Here is a 16,344-nt window from a genome sequence, read left to right as displayed (position 1 = left end):
TTATTTAAGAAATTTCATATATTTACAGTGTATGTATCGTATCTTTCTCGTTATACGCCTCTTCGGCAGGAAGAACCGCCGTGGAAAATGAAGGAGGCATGTGATGTGCACCGCCCGCTGCATTCACCTTCTCGATCAGCCGGAGCGATACGTATCGACGGATAGACCGAGCTCTGCATTTAAATCCGTATATCTTCATGTAGCTTATTATGAATTTGAAAACGGCTTCACCTAAATTGGCTTAAGCGGCAATTAATTCTGCTAATAGAATTAATCATCAAACTAAAATTCGATTCAAATGTCGTCTTTATATTTATTTCCACTAATATAGATTAAGTTTAATTTATTTTTTTTTCTAATGTTTAGAAAAAGATAAAAAGTAAGTAAATAAATTAAATAAATTATAGTTAATTGACATTAAATAAATTAATCTAAATTGGTAGAAATGTAACTAATTAGCAGAAAGATTAAAAGTATCGATAGACCGATAGACGATAGACGGATAGACCGAGCTCTGCATCTAAATCCGCTTTATGTGGAGCACAGCTCGTTATCGATTTGGAAACGGCTTTATGTGAATTAGCTTAATCGGCAACTAATTCACCCAGCAAACTCGAATTATCGTTCCTTTTGATTTTTCTGATACATGTATCTCTCGTTGACAATGGACACATTTCCGTTATTTTTATTGTCAATGAGGGACAAAAGGAACGATTATTCAAGTTTGCTGGATGAATTAATTGCCGATTAAGTTAATGCAGGTGAACCCGTTTCCATATCGATAATGAGGGAGCTACGACTCACGTAAAGCGGATTTAAAGAGCTCAATTGCAGAGCTCGGTCCGTCGATATACGTACTTTTAATCTTTCTGAATATATGTAACCTTCGTTGACAATTGAAACAATAGAGGGGATACATATATCAGAAAGATCAAAAGGATAATTCAAATGTTTAACAGTCTAATGTTTATTTCTATCAATTTAGATTAATTTATTTAATGTCAAGTAACTATAATTTATTTAACTTATCTTTTTCTAAACATTATAAAAAGATAAAGAATAAATTAAACTTAATCTATATTAGTGGAAATAAATGTAAGATTTGAATCGAATTTTAGTTCGGCATTAATTCTATTAGCAGAATTAATATTGAAACTATTTGTCTATTTTTTCACATATTAAACAAAAGAATTAAAATAATTCTGTTAATAAAATAATACAGGTACCATTGAATAAAATAATTACCGATTAAAATCAAACGAAATTCGTTAATCAGAGTTATCTCTAAATATTCGGATTATAAATAATATGTCCAAAATCGATGAATCTTTTTCCATACAAGATGAAGATAACAAAATAGATATTAATAATTTTATTCATATTAATACAGATATTAGTTAATATAAATTAAGAGATAGCACAGATAGTGCTTAATATAATTAAAATAGATATTACTTAATAAATTAATCATTGATTATAAATTAATTAAAATTTGATCAAAATTGTAATAAAGTAATTGAAAATTAGTGATCGCCGATATCAAATTATTCGATTCTCGTGTTGTATCATTAAAGGACACACTCTGTCGAAACTGCTAAACGTAGATTATTATCACCAGAAGTACGACACCGATAATCAAAATTAGCGGATTCTACTTTTGATACATATTTTTATGAAATCGTCAATGCGTAATTTTCAATACAGGAACAACATAAAAAAAAATACTTTTCCGAGAGATTTATGATTTTGCAAGATTTTAACGTATGTTTTTTTTTAAGTTTGAAACGCCACTGTCATGAAATTACGCTGCATACGAGAGGGTTAGATTCGGAATAGCAGCACGATTGCTTGCAGACACGGATCTTTTTCCCGAGACGGTAATGTAGAAATCGAAGTGGTACGAATAGCTGACCGTGGAAGTTGCTAGCAACTGAACACTGTGATTTCATTAGTAACTCTCATGTAATATCATAGGATAATAAATAATATCGAATAATAATCAATTATACAATCAGCTCAATAAGAAGTAAAGCATTGAGGAAATTGAGCAAATATTACATGCATGACTCTTTATAATAACTCAAAATTACTTTTCTTTGAATTCTGATTAATTGATAATCAAACTTTTCAAACTGTACCTATATTTGGACAGAGTTATTAATTTTTCTGTTGTTTTGCATTAAAAAAATATTAGATTAGGAAAATAAAATTAAATAAAAAAATTTGTTTTAAGCAATTCGCTGATTAAGTTAATCAGAAGTTAATTTAATCAAAGTCGCTCTGAGAATAGTAATATTAGAATTATTTTATATTAAAAAATTTTAGCGTTAAAATTATTTTGAAGGCCATCAATAATCAAACTCTCAACTCCTTTATTAACTTAATTGATCAATTTTTATATATCAAATCATTTTATTAATAAAGAGTTATTAATCTTTTATTGTTTAATACATAGAAAAATTAGAGACTACAAATTATATGTATAGTTCAAAATTTTACTTTATGTAATTTTGCTTGTAATCGATTTGATCGAAGTTGCTTTCCCAGTATTTTCAAGCGAAAACACTCGTTGTGAACACCTGTTTCCGGAGATGAAACTTAAAATATCTTTGGATATATAAATGGATGTTTCAATAAGCAATGAGAAGTACAAAGCAAAACTTTATTCATCTTTTGTACATATTTTCTTAAGAATTCACTCTTTTTTTCTCTCTGCCTCTCTTTCTTCAGTTTAATAAATATTCAATTAAGTAATTTTGTAAGATTAATATTTCTCTCTCTCTCTCTCTCTCTCTCTCTCTCTCTCTCTCTCTCTCTCTCTCTTCAAAGAAATACTAAATTCACAAAATATTATTAAATTCACAATTTTTTATTTTTTATTTTTTAAAAGACACATTTTAATTAATAATTTTATCTTTTATTATAATAAGTTTATTAATTCATTAATCCTTTGGGATATTTTTATATCTATCAAGTTTACTTCAAGAAATTCTTATTTATCATCAATGAATTTCAAATTATGGATAAATATCATGTAACATAATATTTGTCTATTGATAAACATAGATTATCTTCTGATAGTTGTTATAATACAACCACTCTAATTTCAGCGTCTTTCAATGGCAATGTCAGAGAACGTCGAGAGCTAAACATCATGGGAATCGTATCGCATTTCGCTCCAGAACAGACCGGAACAAATCATGGAAACAAAAGCACGATGCCACTTCAAACTTTATTTTCGTTTACATTAGCAGAGGGATACGAGTTACACAAAGCGTAGAATTTACCGGCTGCGAATGCTGGTAATTGTCCGCGGCGTAACACTCGACAATGTTATGCGCCAGACATTCGACGAATGTAACTTTTCGGAGTTATCGAATGTGGATATTACATTGATACATAATCCGTTCCTTTTCTCCTGTTCTTCATTAAACCACAAGATAAGAAACGCTATCACTAAGATAATTATTAAATATAGATCTTCCATTTTAATTAATAAAAAATTGTTAGACGTCTCCGCAACGGATTAGAGAATTATTATTTTTTAAATTTAATATATACAGAAAAAAATTAGAGACAATGAATTAGATAATTAAAATTTTTAATTATATAATTGAAAATGCCACTTAAAGCTCTCAAACTTGTAAACATCATTTGTTCTTGTTTATAATATTTGATGAATAAAATAAAAAGGATGAAATCATTCTTACAATTAGAGCGTCAAATATCTTAAATTTTGTAATAATTTTCCATATAATATTAGTAATAAATTATTATTTATAATATTGTTAATAACTTTTAAGTTAAAAATTATTAATAACATTGTATAATAATATTTTATTAACATAACACACATCTATATAGAATCAAATTATCAATATCTTTAAAAAAACTGCTGTGATTCTAAACTATGAAATCTGTTGTCAAGTTTTTAGTTTTATCTGCGCATAAAATATATAAAAAGTTGGCGCAATTTTATTACTTGCGAAAGTGCTCAATTGTTTATGAAAGAACAAAAGAGAGAGAAAAGTTCTTTAAATTCTTTTCTCGTGATATGTTTTTACTAAAAATAAATCATCGCCGATCGGCAGTGGTGTTTCTGCTAATCGAGATTACGTAGATCACTTATGTTAGACGAAATTTTTGGAAACAACACGCGGATGAGAGTTTTCCTGATTGCCAGGAAATCCGCCGAATACCATGAGCATCGAAGAGGGAGAGAAACAGAGCATCTCGGGAGTCGAAAATAACTGCAGCGGAGGAAGGTGTCGAGGGGACCGTCCACGATTTCGGCGGTTCCGGGTGAGGGAGGGGACCGACGACAGTTATCTTCTGCTGCTCTCCGGTGCTTTCGCTTTTCCGAGGGTCCAGTGTGTTTCGCCACCCGAGGAGAACCCGCGTGCTCCACGTAAAACAGCGCGAAGGTAGGTGCCGCGTTCTTGTATCATGCGTTGAAATCTCTATCATCGATCGCGTTCCGCGGAAAATGAGGATACGAGGAGATCAGGTGAGACAGAAAACCGAGGAATAAATGAAGGAGATAGAAACGGAGGCGTAAGAAAGAGAATGCAGGTGGAATGCAGAGGGAAGTGAAAAATTCATAAGAAAATGTGAGAGAAACGTGAGTGGAAAAAAACAATTAAATGAAGAAATTCAAAAATGTGAAAAATTGAGGATCAAAAAGTAAATAGAAAATCTAGCCTACAATTACAGTTTGGGAAAAAAATTCAGTGATAAATTCTTGCATTCTTTTCCTTCGCATTAGAGATCGATCCATCGATCCAATCTTTCTTTCTATTATTGGCAACGTAATTGACAAAATGAATGTCGTATTCAATTACCGCATTTAATACCGCTTAATTGTCATGAGAAACTAGGCCAAGCCGTCGTTGCTATCAATTACAATTAACGAGGACGATCACTTCTTCTAATAATGATCTACAATAAGATTGATTTAATTGCTGATTCCTTTTTCTTCTTCAGTTCTTCGGCAAACTGCACAATTTATGATTCTAATCAGCATAAAGTATTCAAATAAAATCAGGAAAATTTAATTTCTATTCTACTTTGCACGTAAATTATATCTTCATATATAAATCTTCGTATAATTAAATTGTAAAATCGAGCAGCACGTTATAAACAATAGTAAATGAAGTGTAAAGCACAATAATTATTTATATCACGAAGAAATCATTTATATCATTATAGTCATTCTCGAATTAAACTACGTGTGAATTAGCGAGGCATATTGTTTGTAGAGTCCAGTCAAAAAATGTGTGTCCCGTCAATACGTATCTCGTCAGTACGCTGTGACTTGCAAATGAGGTGGTGATTGAAATTTACACGACAACGCTCTCTCAGCGCGCCGCCCCGTCTATTCACACCGCTCTTTAAACCGTCGCGAATGAATCCGTCACAACACATCGCGAACGGCCAAAAGTTGTTTTGAACGCAACTGTATCGTTGAAACAATCGGCCAAAAATAGACGATACGTCGTGCGTCATACTGACGAATATAATTCCGCAATGCGCAAAAATTGTCATCGTCTCTTCCATATAACACTAATTCCCAGTCCCATTGTAATATCAATATTACTACATTATATTATATCAACATAAATCAATATCAATATGCAATATCAATACAGTATATTAATTGTTGTCAACACAGAATAATTAATTAACATGAATATCTTATGTTGATAATAATATTTTGTTGATATTACATAATATTGATATTTTATAATATTGATATTGATATATATATTGATATAATAATATTAGTGTGCAGTCGATCTGCAAATCAATCCCGAAAAGGGATCATTTTAGATTTTCAGATTTTTTTTCAGATATTGTCACACGATAAACGCATACATATAAAGCGTTCTATCAATTCAGTTTTTCACAATGGGTGCATTCAGCCGATTCAACGGTTGAATGAGCGCTCGCTGTTATTGGTGTATTCTTTTAGCTTATCCAATCAAAATTTTAGATCTAGAAAAAACACACTAATAAACGAGCACTCACTCAATTATATTGAGTCCGCTGGATGCGCCCAAAATGCCTTCAAATAATATTATATTAAAATTAGCAATGCAAGTGAACATTAATACATATACATGTGTAATAATTATCGATATACAAATAGTGATAGAATGAGAAAGAGAGAGAGGGGGAGAGGGGAGAGAGAGAGAGAAAGAGAGAGAAAGAGAGTGTAAAACGGAAAGATTGGGGGAGAATGTAAAAGAAAGTGCAAGGAGAGAGAGAGAGAGAGAGAGAGAGAGAGAGAGAGAGAATGAGAAAAGCCGAGAAAAAATGGAGGAGATCGAATAAAATGAGCTGCCATCGCATCGCCTGCGCTGCATGCACGAGGATCATAAGGGCAATTATGAGTTATTGATCCTTCAGTCTTCCCAACATGCAACGTGGGAAATGCGAGCCCAGCCTCCTTTAGGACAGGAGAAGGGAAGAGAATACGACAGAAAAAAAAAGAGAAAGGGAAAGAGGGAAGCAATTGATTTTTATTTTTTTATTTTTATGTATCATTAAGTACTCAATAATACAATTTATTATTGTTATTATTTTTTCTCTTTTTAGAAGATTTAAATTCTATATTATTAGTTTTCAAAAATTTACAAGAAGTAGTGAAATAGTCCCTAAAAAAAATATATGCCAAGTGCATAAAAAAGCTGTCGAATATTACATTCTTCTTAATCAAAAACAGATATGAAATAAATGCAATTAGTCCAGTATTTTATCACGCAAGACACATAAGATAGACTGAAAGTGATTAAAATGGTCAACTGGATTATAGAAATGGATGAAAGAAAAATTCTGCGTGCCCGGATAACATTAATTGCACTTCTGTAAATATCTCAACAGTATTTGCATTATGAAAATATAAAAATAATAGAAATATGTATATCAATATAATGTGTACAGTATGTAGTATGTATGTAGTGACATAATTTGTGAGACATGAAGATATATTATACTTACAAATAATAGGCGTAATATAAATTTATATGGAGAAATAATGAAGTAATATATAATATAATAATACTTAGATATGGAAACATTATAAGTAACTAATTTAAAAAAATAAGCAGTTATTAACACTTCTTTTTATTAATTCATATTGCAAATAATTTCACTATGAAAAATATTGATCTTAAAATATTTGCTTAAAATATTATGCATTTTAATGTGATCCGAGCATATCAAATTTTTTTTTTCACTATAATCCAGTTGACCATTTTAGTCATTTTCAATCTATCTTACATGTCTATAATATTATATCATTTGCTTTGTTCAGCTAAGCCTTTCAATTGCATCTTAAAAAATCATACAACATTGTCGTATTTATTTAGCGGTCAAATATCGGCGCTTATTGATAATGCTCGCTCTTCTATGATAATCGAGAATCTCAAGAAATCTGTATTATTATTATATCGCATATTAATGTTATATTAATGTTATACGATTTTTTTTTTTATGAAATCTGCCGCGGTGTACGTAAAATAGTCGAAGTGGATTTCGACGCGGCCGAGCAAACGCCGTCATCCAAATGCCGCAGCTTGGAATAGATGCGAGTTATGTAAAGGAAACCGGCCGGTCCCCGTGGATTCCAACAGACAACGAAAACTATCCCCGTGCATTTTCACGGATTTTCGAAAGAAAACTTCAAGCATTCGACCAGCTTGCACCGTTATTATATAAATTTAAATCTTTTGACATCCCAATATTTAGTGATTTAATCTTTAAAACTGCAGATTTTATACTTAGAAAAAGATCTGGTTAAAAATGGACAAATTAAAAAGTTATATCAATCAAAATTCTAATTATCTCAACTAGAATTTAGTAGATTTAACTAGAAAATTTTAATTCGCCCATTTTCAATCAGAATCATTTTCTAACTAGATATGTTTTTCATGGTCGTTTCTCTCTATCAATAGAATTTAATATTAATCTTGGTTTAATTAACTCTTTGTTTTTCCCTAGTTCTAAAAATTAGAAAAATGGTTCAACTAGATTTTGTATTTATTTTAAATTATACATATCTTCACACCATTTCAATCAATTTGTGAACGACGGCTTTAATTTACACCAAAATGCATACTGAGTGCGTCTCTAATCAAATTTCCTGTTATTATTTATCTTTTTCTAATTCTTAGAATTCGAAATCGATTAGGATTGAATATTAAAGTTTATCTCGACGAAAGATAAGATCAATCCTTCAGTATTTATTTCAAAGTTCACGTAATAATTTATGTGATTCTTATTATTAACAAGAAAACATTGCGAGGAATTCGTCAACAACCTCGGCATTGAACGACAGCGCCGGTTGACACATACTATTGTTAGATCGACATCGATGCCGGTCGTTTTTTTATCGCGGCGTACGAACTTTAATGTAATTCAATACGACTCACGAGGAATGGGCTCCAAAGACTAACTGGTGTAGGAGGGGGGAGAAGTAGAGATTTTGCGGACGATGTAGATATATTCGGAGGAATTTTGTAGGCAAAAATAACCGCGGTAGGCACCGGTGGCCGCCCAACAGGGACGCGTCAGCGAGAATCCGAGGTTTTCTGGTATTAAACTAGGTCTGTGTAATCAAATCAGTAAAGAAAGAAATTTTATTTATTATTCAGTTTTTGAAGATTTATTTTTTTTTAATTAAATAAAATATGATGTAATTGTTGTTGAAATAGTAAACAAGCGTTCTTAGAAATTTTTTAAGATTAAATTTAATTGACGATAATATGGATGAACATTTATTGTCTTTAGAAATGTTAAACGTATATAAGAATAACAATATAATATAACGTGTTGTTTTGAAAATTTATTGCCGCGGGTTGATTTTGTGGCATAAAAGTGTCTTACAATTAAATTATATGAGATTCTCAGTGGAAAGGGAGAAACATGAGAACTTTCGATTAGGAGATATAAATACGTTCCAAGTTATGAATAAAATGTGAAACGCGTATGAGATCACAAATAAAATGCAATAAAAATAGATCATTGCAATTCCTGGAGGAGAAGCATTTAATGAAGTGTATTCGATTTGTTTCTTCAAGAGAAAAAATAAGATGTTTAGCAAATATCGAGTATCAAACTCTTGTTCAGCCCTCTCCCTCATCATGCCGAAATAAAAAAACGCTCAGAAAAAAATAGTTCAGAATTTGGAGCAATTTATGAGCTTCCAAACCCTGCAAAAAAAATTTTGTCCCAGTTAGCAGGAATCTTAATTTAAAAGTGGAGAGAAGGAGGTGAATGTCCACTCAGTTCCCCCTCCCCTTAAAATAAACAATAGGAAATCGCTCCTAAGCTCAGAATTTAGGAGCTCTTTGTGAGCTCTTAAATCAATACTTTTTCGATTTTCGAGATCCATCCCTTATCCCCAAAACTAGTCTATACTCAAGAGGTAAGTCAATGAAAATAGGACTGTACCTAAAACTTCATTAATGAATATAATTCTGGCATAAATCTGGTGCAAAAATATATAATCCTTAATTTTTTAGCTGCCCTTTAGCAGAAAAATCATCCATTGTCCTTTTTACGCAAGAGAGAATTATGTTTATTTTTCCCTTCTGGAACATAATTTTCTCTTGCAAGAAATGTGAATGGGATGGTTTGGGGGCAGTTAAGGGATTGTAGCTCAAAAATCGGTTCGTACGTATTTCGAAATCTATTATATATGCATATAATGTTTCATCATTAAATGATTTATTTTTTTCATACTGCATCATAGTTCTCTCTTGCATTAAGAGAGCAAGCAGTGATTTTTCTGCTAAAAGATTACAGTTCAAAAATCGATTCGTGCGTATTTCGCTAGCTCCTATATCAGTGAATGTATTCCCATCATTAAATGATTATTTTCCCCTTCTGGAACATAGTTATCTTTTACGAAGAATGAGTATGAGATGATTTTCCTTCTAAAGGATAACAGCTAAAAAATTGATTCATTCGTATTTCTCGAGCTCCTAAATTAGCAGATAATTTCATAAAACGATTTATTTTTTCATACTGAAACATAATTCTCTCTTGCGTGAATAGAGCATGGGGTGGTTTTCCTGGTAAAGGGTGTAGCTCGAAAATCGATTCATTCGTATTTCGCGAGCTCGTAAATCAACAGATATATTCCCATCATATAAAACGATTTATTTTCTTATATTGGAACATAATTCTCTCTTGCGTGAAAAATGTGTGGAGTGGTTTCTCTATTAAGAAGTTGCTGATCGAAAATCGATTTCTTCGTATTTCGAAAGCTCTTGTATAAGCAGGTTTTCTATCATTTTCTATCATTAAATGACTTATTTTTTCATTCTAGAACATATTTCTCCCCCCCCTCATATTTAAATTAAGATTCCTTCTAACCTGGACAAGCTCAAAAAAATTTTTTTACTGGGTTTGAAAGCTCATAAATTGCTCCAAATTCTGAGCTATGCGTTTTTTTATTTCGGGAGGGGGGAGGGGATCTCGTCAAGGGTGTATATCAAGGTAGTAATAGGCGTCATAGTTCCGTTTTTAAGCGTTCGCAATCTCGATAAATTTGGGAAACCTTGAAGAAAAATTTTGTCATGATGGTTCCTAAGAATCGGGAACTATTCAAATATCTCTCTGAATGCTTTCTCTAACGATGCTCGAAAAATTTCCCACAAACGCCTACAAAGTTATTAACACTTTTACACTAAAAAAATTTCTAGTTGAAAATCTAGTTGAACGAATCAAAATATTATAATGATATTAAAATTTTATAATTATCTTAATTAGAAATATAATTAGAGACCAATGAAAGTCCCTAATCATAGTTTATATGCAGGATAGTTTTAAGAAATATCTGCGAGAGAGGACATACATTTTTCATGTTTTTTATCTATTTCTTTTTCTCCTTCTCTTTCTCAGGAATTGTTAAAACATGGCCAATTCAAAAGTGGCTCTCTCATATCCAAACTCTTATTAAAGGATCTCTAATTATAATAGATTTAATCAGAAAATTCGAATCTGTGTGTATCCATTTTCAACCCGAATTCCAATGCAGATTCTTTTTTCATTGTAATATGATCTTCGCGTTTTCACTCTAGATTTCCCGGCTTTAAGAATTTCCCGACATTAAGGATCTTAAAGTCATTTGTGTATTTTACTGATTATTTTTCAAATAAATATTTTTCTAACTCTCTTTAATCTCTTTCCACAAATATAACAGTATATAGTCCAATCCGTGTTTAACTTTATGCCGAAAGTGAGAAAGAGTTGGAAAATTACAGTTTAATGTTATCTTTTAGCATCGCTTCATAATAATAATTGCTTATTTGTACACAACGTTATACTTTAAATTAATATACATAGTCAACATTCTATGCTATTTATAATTGTAATAACTACATAATTTAACGTACATAAATTTTACATATAACTTGTATAATTGTCACTATTATGTCCTTTTCTCTGAGTGTAAATCATGGACAAGAAATATTTTATTTTTTCCTCCTTTGTTTAAACGTGCGATATCTTTCAATGCGTGCGTCCCTGCATGAATTTCTTGGCACGAGACCGGGAATTTAATGCCACGCTTTCTATTAGACTACAGAATCCGTTGACGGTATCGATTGCATCTCACGGAATTGAGTAGCCAAACAATCGCTGAATGATCATTGAATGATCATAGGAAATGATAGCTCGTGACCCACTTACTAAAATTGCTTTCACTCTTTAGCTTCGCACGATTTATGATCGAATTAGAATATATATGAAGCAAAGAAGTGCATCGTTCGTCACGTGAATTCGTTGCTATCGCATCAAATTAATGATTATAATTCTTTATGACGACTTATTAAATAGTTCTATTTATGGTTTAACGTTGTTGACAACTTTCGCCGAAAAAAATCTAACGTCAAACATAGACTCTCTTTCCATTTTCTGTATATTTAATTTTTATGTTATTATTAAATAAATACTAGTATCTTATAATTAATAAAAAAAAAAATTATTTTTTATATTAGACATTAAATTATTTAAATATTAGAACTTAGACGTCTAAAATGTTAAGCACCTTACATTTTTTTACATACATAATTACGTACATAATTTTTTTTCTACAATGTTTTTTATGTTACAGTATAAACTCGAGAGTAAACTGATTAAAGCCACATCAACATGGCCACGCAGAAAGCGAAATTTGTAAACAAACAGTTCAACTCTCCTATCAACTTGTATTCACCACAAGCGATACAGGAAACTCTAGATAGACAGACTCAAGTTCTGGCTAACGGTGCAGTCGGGTAAGTTGTATCAAATAAAAAAGAGAAATAACTCAACAAAAGTATTTGTTGAGTAGTAACTAAATAAAACAGTAGAAATAGAATAAATAAAATAAAAATTCACATTTACAAATGAATTTTTACAATACAATAGAGCTCCGTTTATCTGAACATGTCAAGGAACAAGATAATTCTGATAATAATCGAATAGTTCGAATAATATAAACTCACTTATTTTTTTCTCTACCAGTACTTATTAGTTCCAATAATAACAGCTGACGTTTAGAAATCTAAAATCGAACACGTTGAGCTCCTATTATTCAATCTATAGCATCATAAAAGCTCAGCTATAAGTGCGTATATTTAGAATTGAGCACAAACTTGTTCGTAAATGAAATGCAGATAAATGAAGTTCTATTCTGTAATAGCAATCAACATAATAGCTTTCCAATAATGAACATATTATCGTTGATTTGTAATACCTGTCGAATGAATATTTATCTTTTTAAATATTTTCCAATAATCATTACCAGTTTTGTAAGAAAATTCGTACTATTTTATTTATTTTAGTCTATAAAAGTCTTATAATAGAGTCTAACCACTAATAATTTTGTTGAAATCTCACGAGAGAAGAAGGTATGGTATATACTCATTTTAACTTATACTGTCTCACTATATCATTTTAATTAATATTAAAGGGTGAGACTCTTATAAGTTAGAATGAGTGGTATGGCAATAAAATTTGGCAATAAATATTTTTGAAAACACTATCTAATTAACATAAATGACCTTTATCCTCCCTAGAGGTAATACATTTCCGACAACGTTCATACAGCTTGCGGAGCTTTCAGAGTTTCCGTAGCTATATGAAATGTATTATCTTTAGGGGAGATTGCTTTGAAGGACAATAAAGTTTTATATATTAATTAAGTGGTGTGTTTACTTCCTCATTCGAATTTTATTGCCACGTATACGAAGACTATATATACCATTTTTTCTCATATAGGATAAAATCGCGTTCTACAGGAGTTTGTTAGATTCTTTACTTCAACTTAAATACACATCCCTTGACCTAATCTGGATCAAATTCAGATTCCACAAGTGAATCGTCAATCGACTCGAATGACTCACGAGCAAAACCGCGTGGGGAATCTGATTTAAATCCCAGCGACCACCTTGCGTCAATCATCAGCTCGTTGTCCACGTGGTGTCATGCAATCGTCTGTGTATCGGCCGATGTCAGTCGGTCACTCGATGACGCCGGTCGCATGAATCAGCCGTCGGCGTCGATTTCGTTCGCAACGTCAGTTATTTTCGGCGGACCGAATCACCGGCCGGTTGGAAATAAACGGCCTGCGCGAAACCGACGGCTTGCACCGTCGCGTCTCGTCTTCGTACTTGACTTAGTTTCGCGTTTGATGGACCGTGGACGCGTGCTGGTTCGCTTGCTGTTCCGTTCTTCTTCACCATTGTCGTTATTTCTACTATCCTTGCCACTTCAGGAGGACCTCCTGTCGAGATGATCGCTACGAAAAGGTGATCATCGATTTTTGATCCTTAAGATCTTGCAGACTTCTTCTGAATCTTCTCTTTCGTGAGCTTGAATTACCTCTTTCTTCCTCCTTTTTGCAAATTCATAGTTTTTGTAAAAAATGTTCTAATTAAATCAACAAAGGCCCCTAAATAGCATTTTAATACCGAGCAGAATTTCTGATTACAATAATCAGAAATTCTGTTTGTTCTCATCAAAATACGTTTTGTTGAATCCTTTTGTTGGTTTAATCAGAGAATTTTGTTCAGTGTATGAAGCAAAAATTTTCCATATTTTCTTTTATTGTAAAAAATCGACTTTATATTTTATTTGTTTAAACGTCATTGTTGTCAGAATTAACATGTTTTTTTCATATAAATTTGCAGAAGAATTATAATTATAAAAAAAATTATAACACTTCATATTATTTAAGCATTAAGATAAACATAGAGTTTCATCCATAATTGTTGCAACGTTATTTTTCGAGAAGCGGAAGACAATTATTTCATTTTATTCATGGATGTTTTTGTAGCATTCGAAATATTAGGTGTAGGAAAAAGTTCGTGGCGTTTTTCCCATTAGATGGCATTAAAAAAACGCGAACTTTTTCCCACAATAATAATATTATTAACAAGCCAAGCTTAAATGTGGAAATCTCTCTTTCCAGGATCGACTTCAGTCAGTTGGCCAAGCCAGCGAACTTGCAGAACAGCGCCGTTCTACGTATGCTCGAAGAAGAAGAAACGAGGCAGCGCGGTGGTCAACCTGGTAAGTGAAGACATGTCTCTTCGAAATTTACATATTCCTAGAAAGTGTAACTTAAAATTAGGATTAGGAAGATCATAAGATTCTTTTGATGTCTATAATTTGACATCAAAAGAATGTTGTGATACTTAGACTGATATTTATGCCGACGACATTCAATGCTTGTTTTCCTATTGGAAATTGTTAGCTGGATCAGAATCTTGTCATCGTACTGATAATGTCAGCATCGCAGTTAATACGGTGACAAGAATCTAGATCAGTTAGCAATCCAGCAGGAAAGCAAGCATCATATGCCGTCAACTTTAATAGGTCGACCTGTTTCCTCGGACAAATTTGCATTCAATTTATGCACTAAAGTGTATTGTCTGAGTCTTTAGTCTTCAGAGGATCCTAAAATCATCAATTTTATGGATCCAATAAAAGTTATACACGATTTACAATTTGTCATTTGATATATCACTGTTACATCACATATTGCATACACACATACAAATATATACAAATTTTCTAACTAATCTTTCATATTAGGTATTTAAGTCTAAAAATTCAAATCTAAGAATTCAACATTATTCATGTAATTCCAAACCAAGATTGTTTTATACAAGAGAGAGATATAAAGCAAATATTATTATGAATCGATGCCAGAAGCCAATGGCTGTGTTCAACAAGAAAAGCAGTTTACTGTTGTGAAATTCTTTATAATATGATTGATTTATTTATTATGATCCAAGAGAGAGGAACTTAAGGCAAGACCAATCATATTAAAGAATTTTACAACAGTTGCAAAACTATTTTTCTATTGAGCTACGCTCAATAGAATAACAAAACTATCATTTTCCAACTATTTTTTTGGCATAAAATTGATCAGTTTAGTTTTCACATTGATACTTTAAAATTATAATAATAAGGATCAATCAAATAATAATAATGACAAGGGCTACGAGCCTATCGAATATTTAAAAATTTTAATGACATGTAATAATAATGTATTACAATAATAATAAATAACAATAATAAAAACAATAATAAAATAATACAATAATAAAAACAAACATATGTTTCGACTCCGATTGGATCATTATTAATGTTAATTGAAATTTTTTAATTTAATACAATAATAGTCAATTATTTAAAATTAGACATTAGTTATAAATCTTAACGAAATTGCAAATGTTCTTGGAATCAGAAACGCATAGTAAGATAACACAGAACAGGTCGATTTAGTAAAAATTCATTATAATAGATTCATTATAATAGAATTTTGTACTGTGACGAGTACTATTAGAAACAGTACATTTATATTTTAATTGTGTGGGCGTAGAAAAAAATTTTTAAATCTGTGTTTAATAAAATAAATATTTAAAAAATACTTATTTGAAAAATAATTGGTACAATAGACGACTTTAAATTCCCTTTAAGAACTTTAAGATGATGAGTCACTGATGTAAATATTATCAGTCGATTACCTGTTCTGGGGCAAAATCAGCTCCTTGAGTTAATGCCGCTATCGTTGGCAACACGTTTTCAATTTAGCATGACACAATCATTACTCTTTGGCTATGACTCAAAGACGAGTTCACCAGATTAGCAACGTGTTTTCGCAAAACACTCGAGCACATCCGTCCGAACACCGCGTGCGTTGTGTTCGAGAAAGGTCCTCTTTGTGAAGCATTGATTCATCGCCCAAAAGTTGTCTTCAATTAGAGCGGAGAATCATTGTGTCCGAATGTCAAGCGCGCGTTTTCGAACGTTTGCTAAATTCGCTGAGAATAGACGGCTTATTAT

At 31.6% G+C, this 16,344-nt stretch overlaps 1 protein-coding gene across 3 annotated transcripts in view; it reads left to right on the top strand.

The window, feature by feature from the left end:
- The first annotated feature begins 4,241 nt into the window (after nt 1-4,241).
- Nucleotides 4,242-16,344, top strand: part of LOC108687183 (ataxin-2 homolog) — a 24,248-nt gene continuing 12,145 nt past the window's right edge. Inside the window, exons 1-3 of one of the 3 annotated variants that reach the window (XM_018192829.1) lie at nt 4,242-4,424; nt 12,122-12,284; nt 14,462-14,562. In XM_018192829.1, coding sequence (XP_018048318.1) covers nt 12,160-12,284; nt 14,462-14,562 — 226 coding nt within the window. In that variant the 5' untranslated portion in view covers nt 4,242-4,424; nt 12,122-12,159. Of the gene's footprint in view, nt 4,425-4,466; nt 4,622-12,121; nt 12,285-13,648; nt 13,800-14,461; nt 14,563-16,344 lie in introns of those variants that run through there. The other 2 variants (XM_018192830.1, XM_018192831.1) reach the window with 2 other exon arrangements.

The sequence above is a fragment of the Atta colombica genome, unplaced genomic scaffold (assembly GCF_001594045.1).
Source record: "Atta colombica isolate Treedump-2 unplaced genomic scaffold, Acol1.0 scaffold200, whole genome shotgun sequence".
Lineage (NCBI taxonomy): Eukaryota > Metazoa > Arthropoda > Insecta > Hymenoptera > Formicidae > Atta > Atta colombica.
Note: the sequence above shows the minus strand (reverse complement) of the source record. Positions and strands in the feature narration are given on the sequence as shown.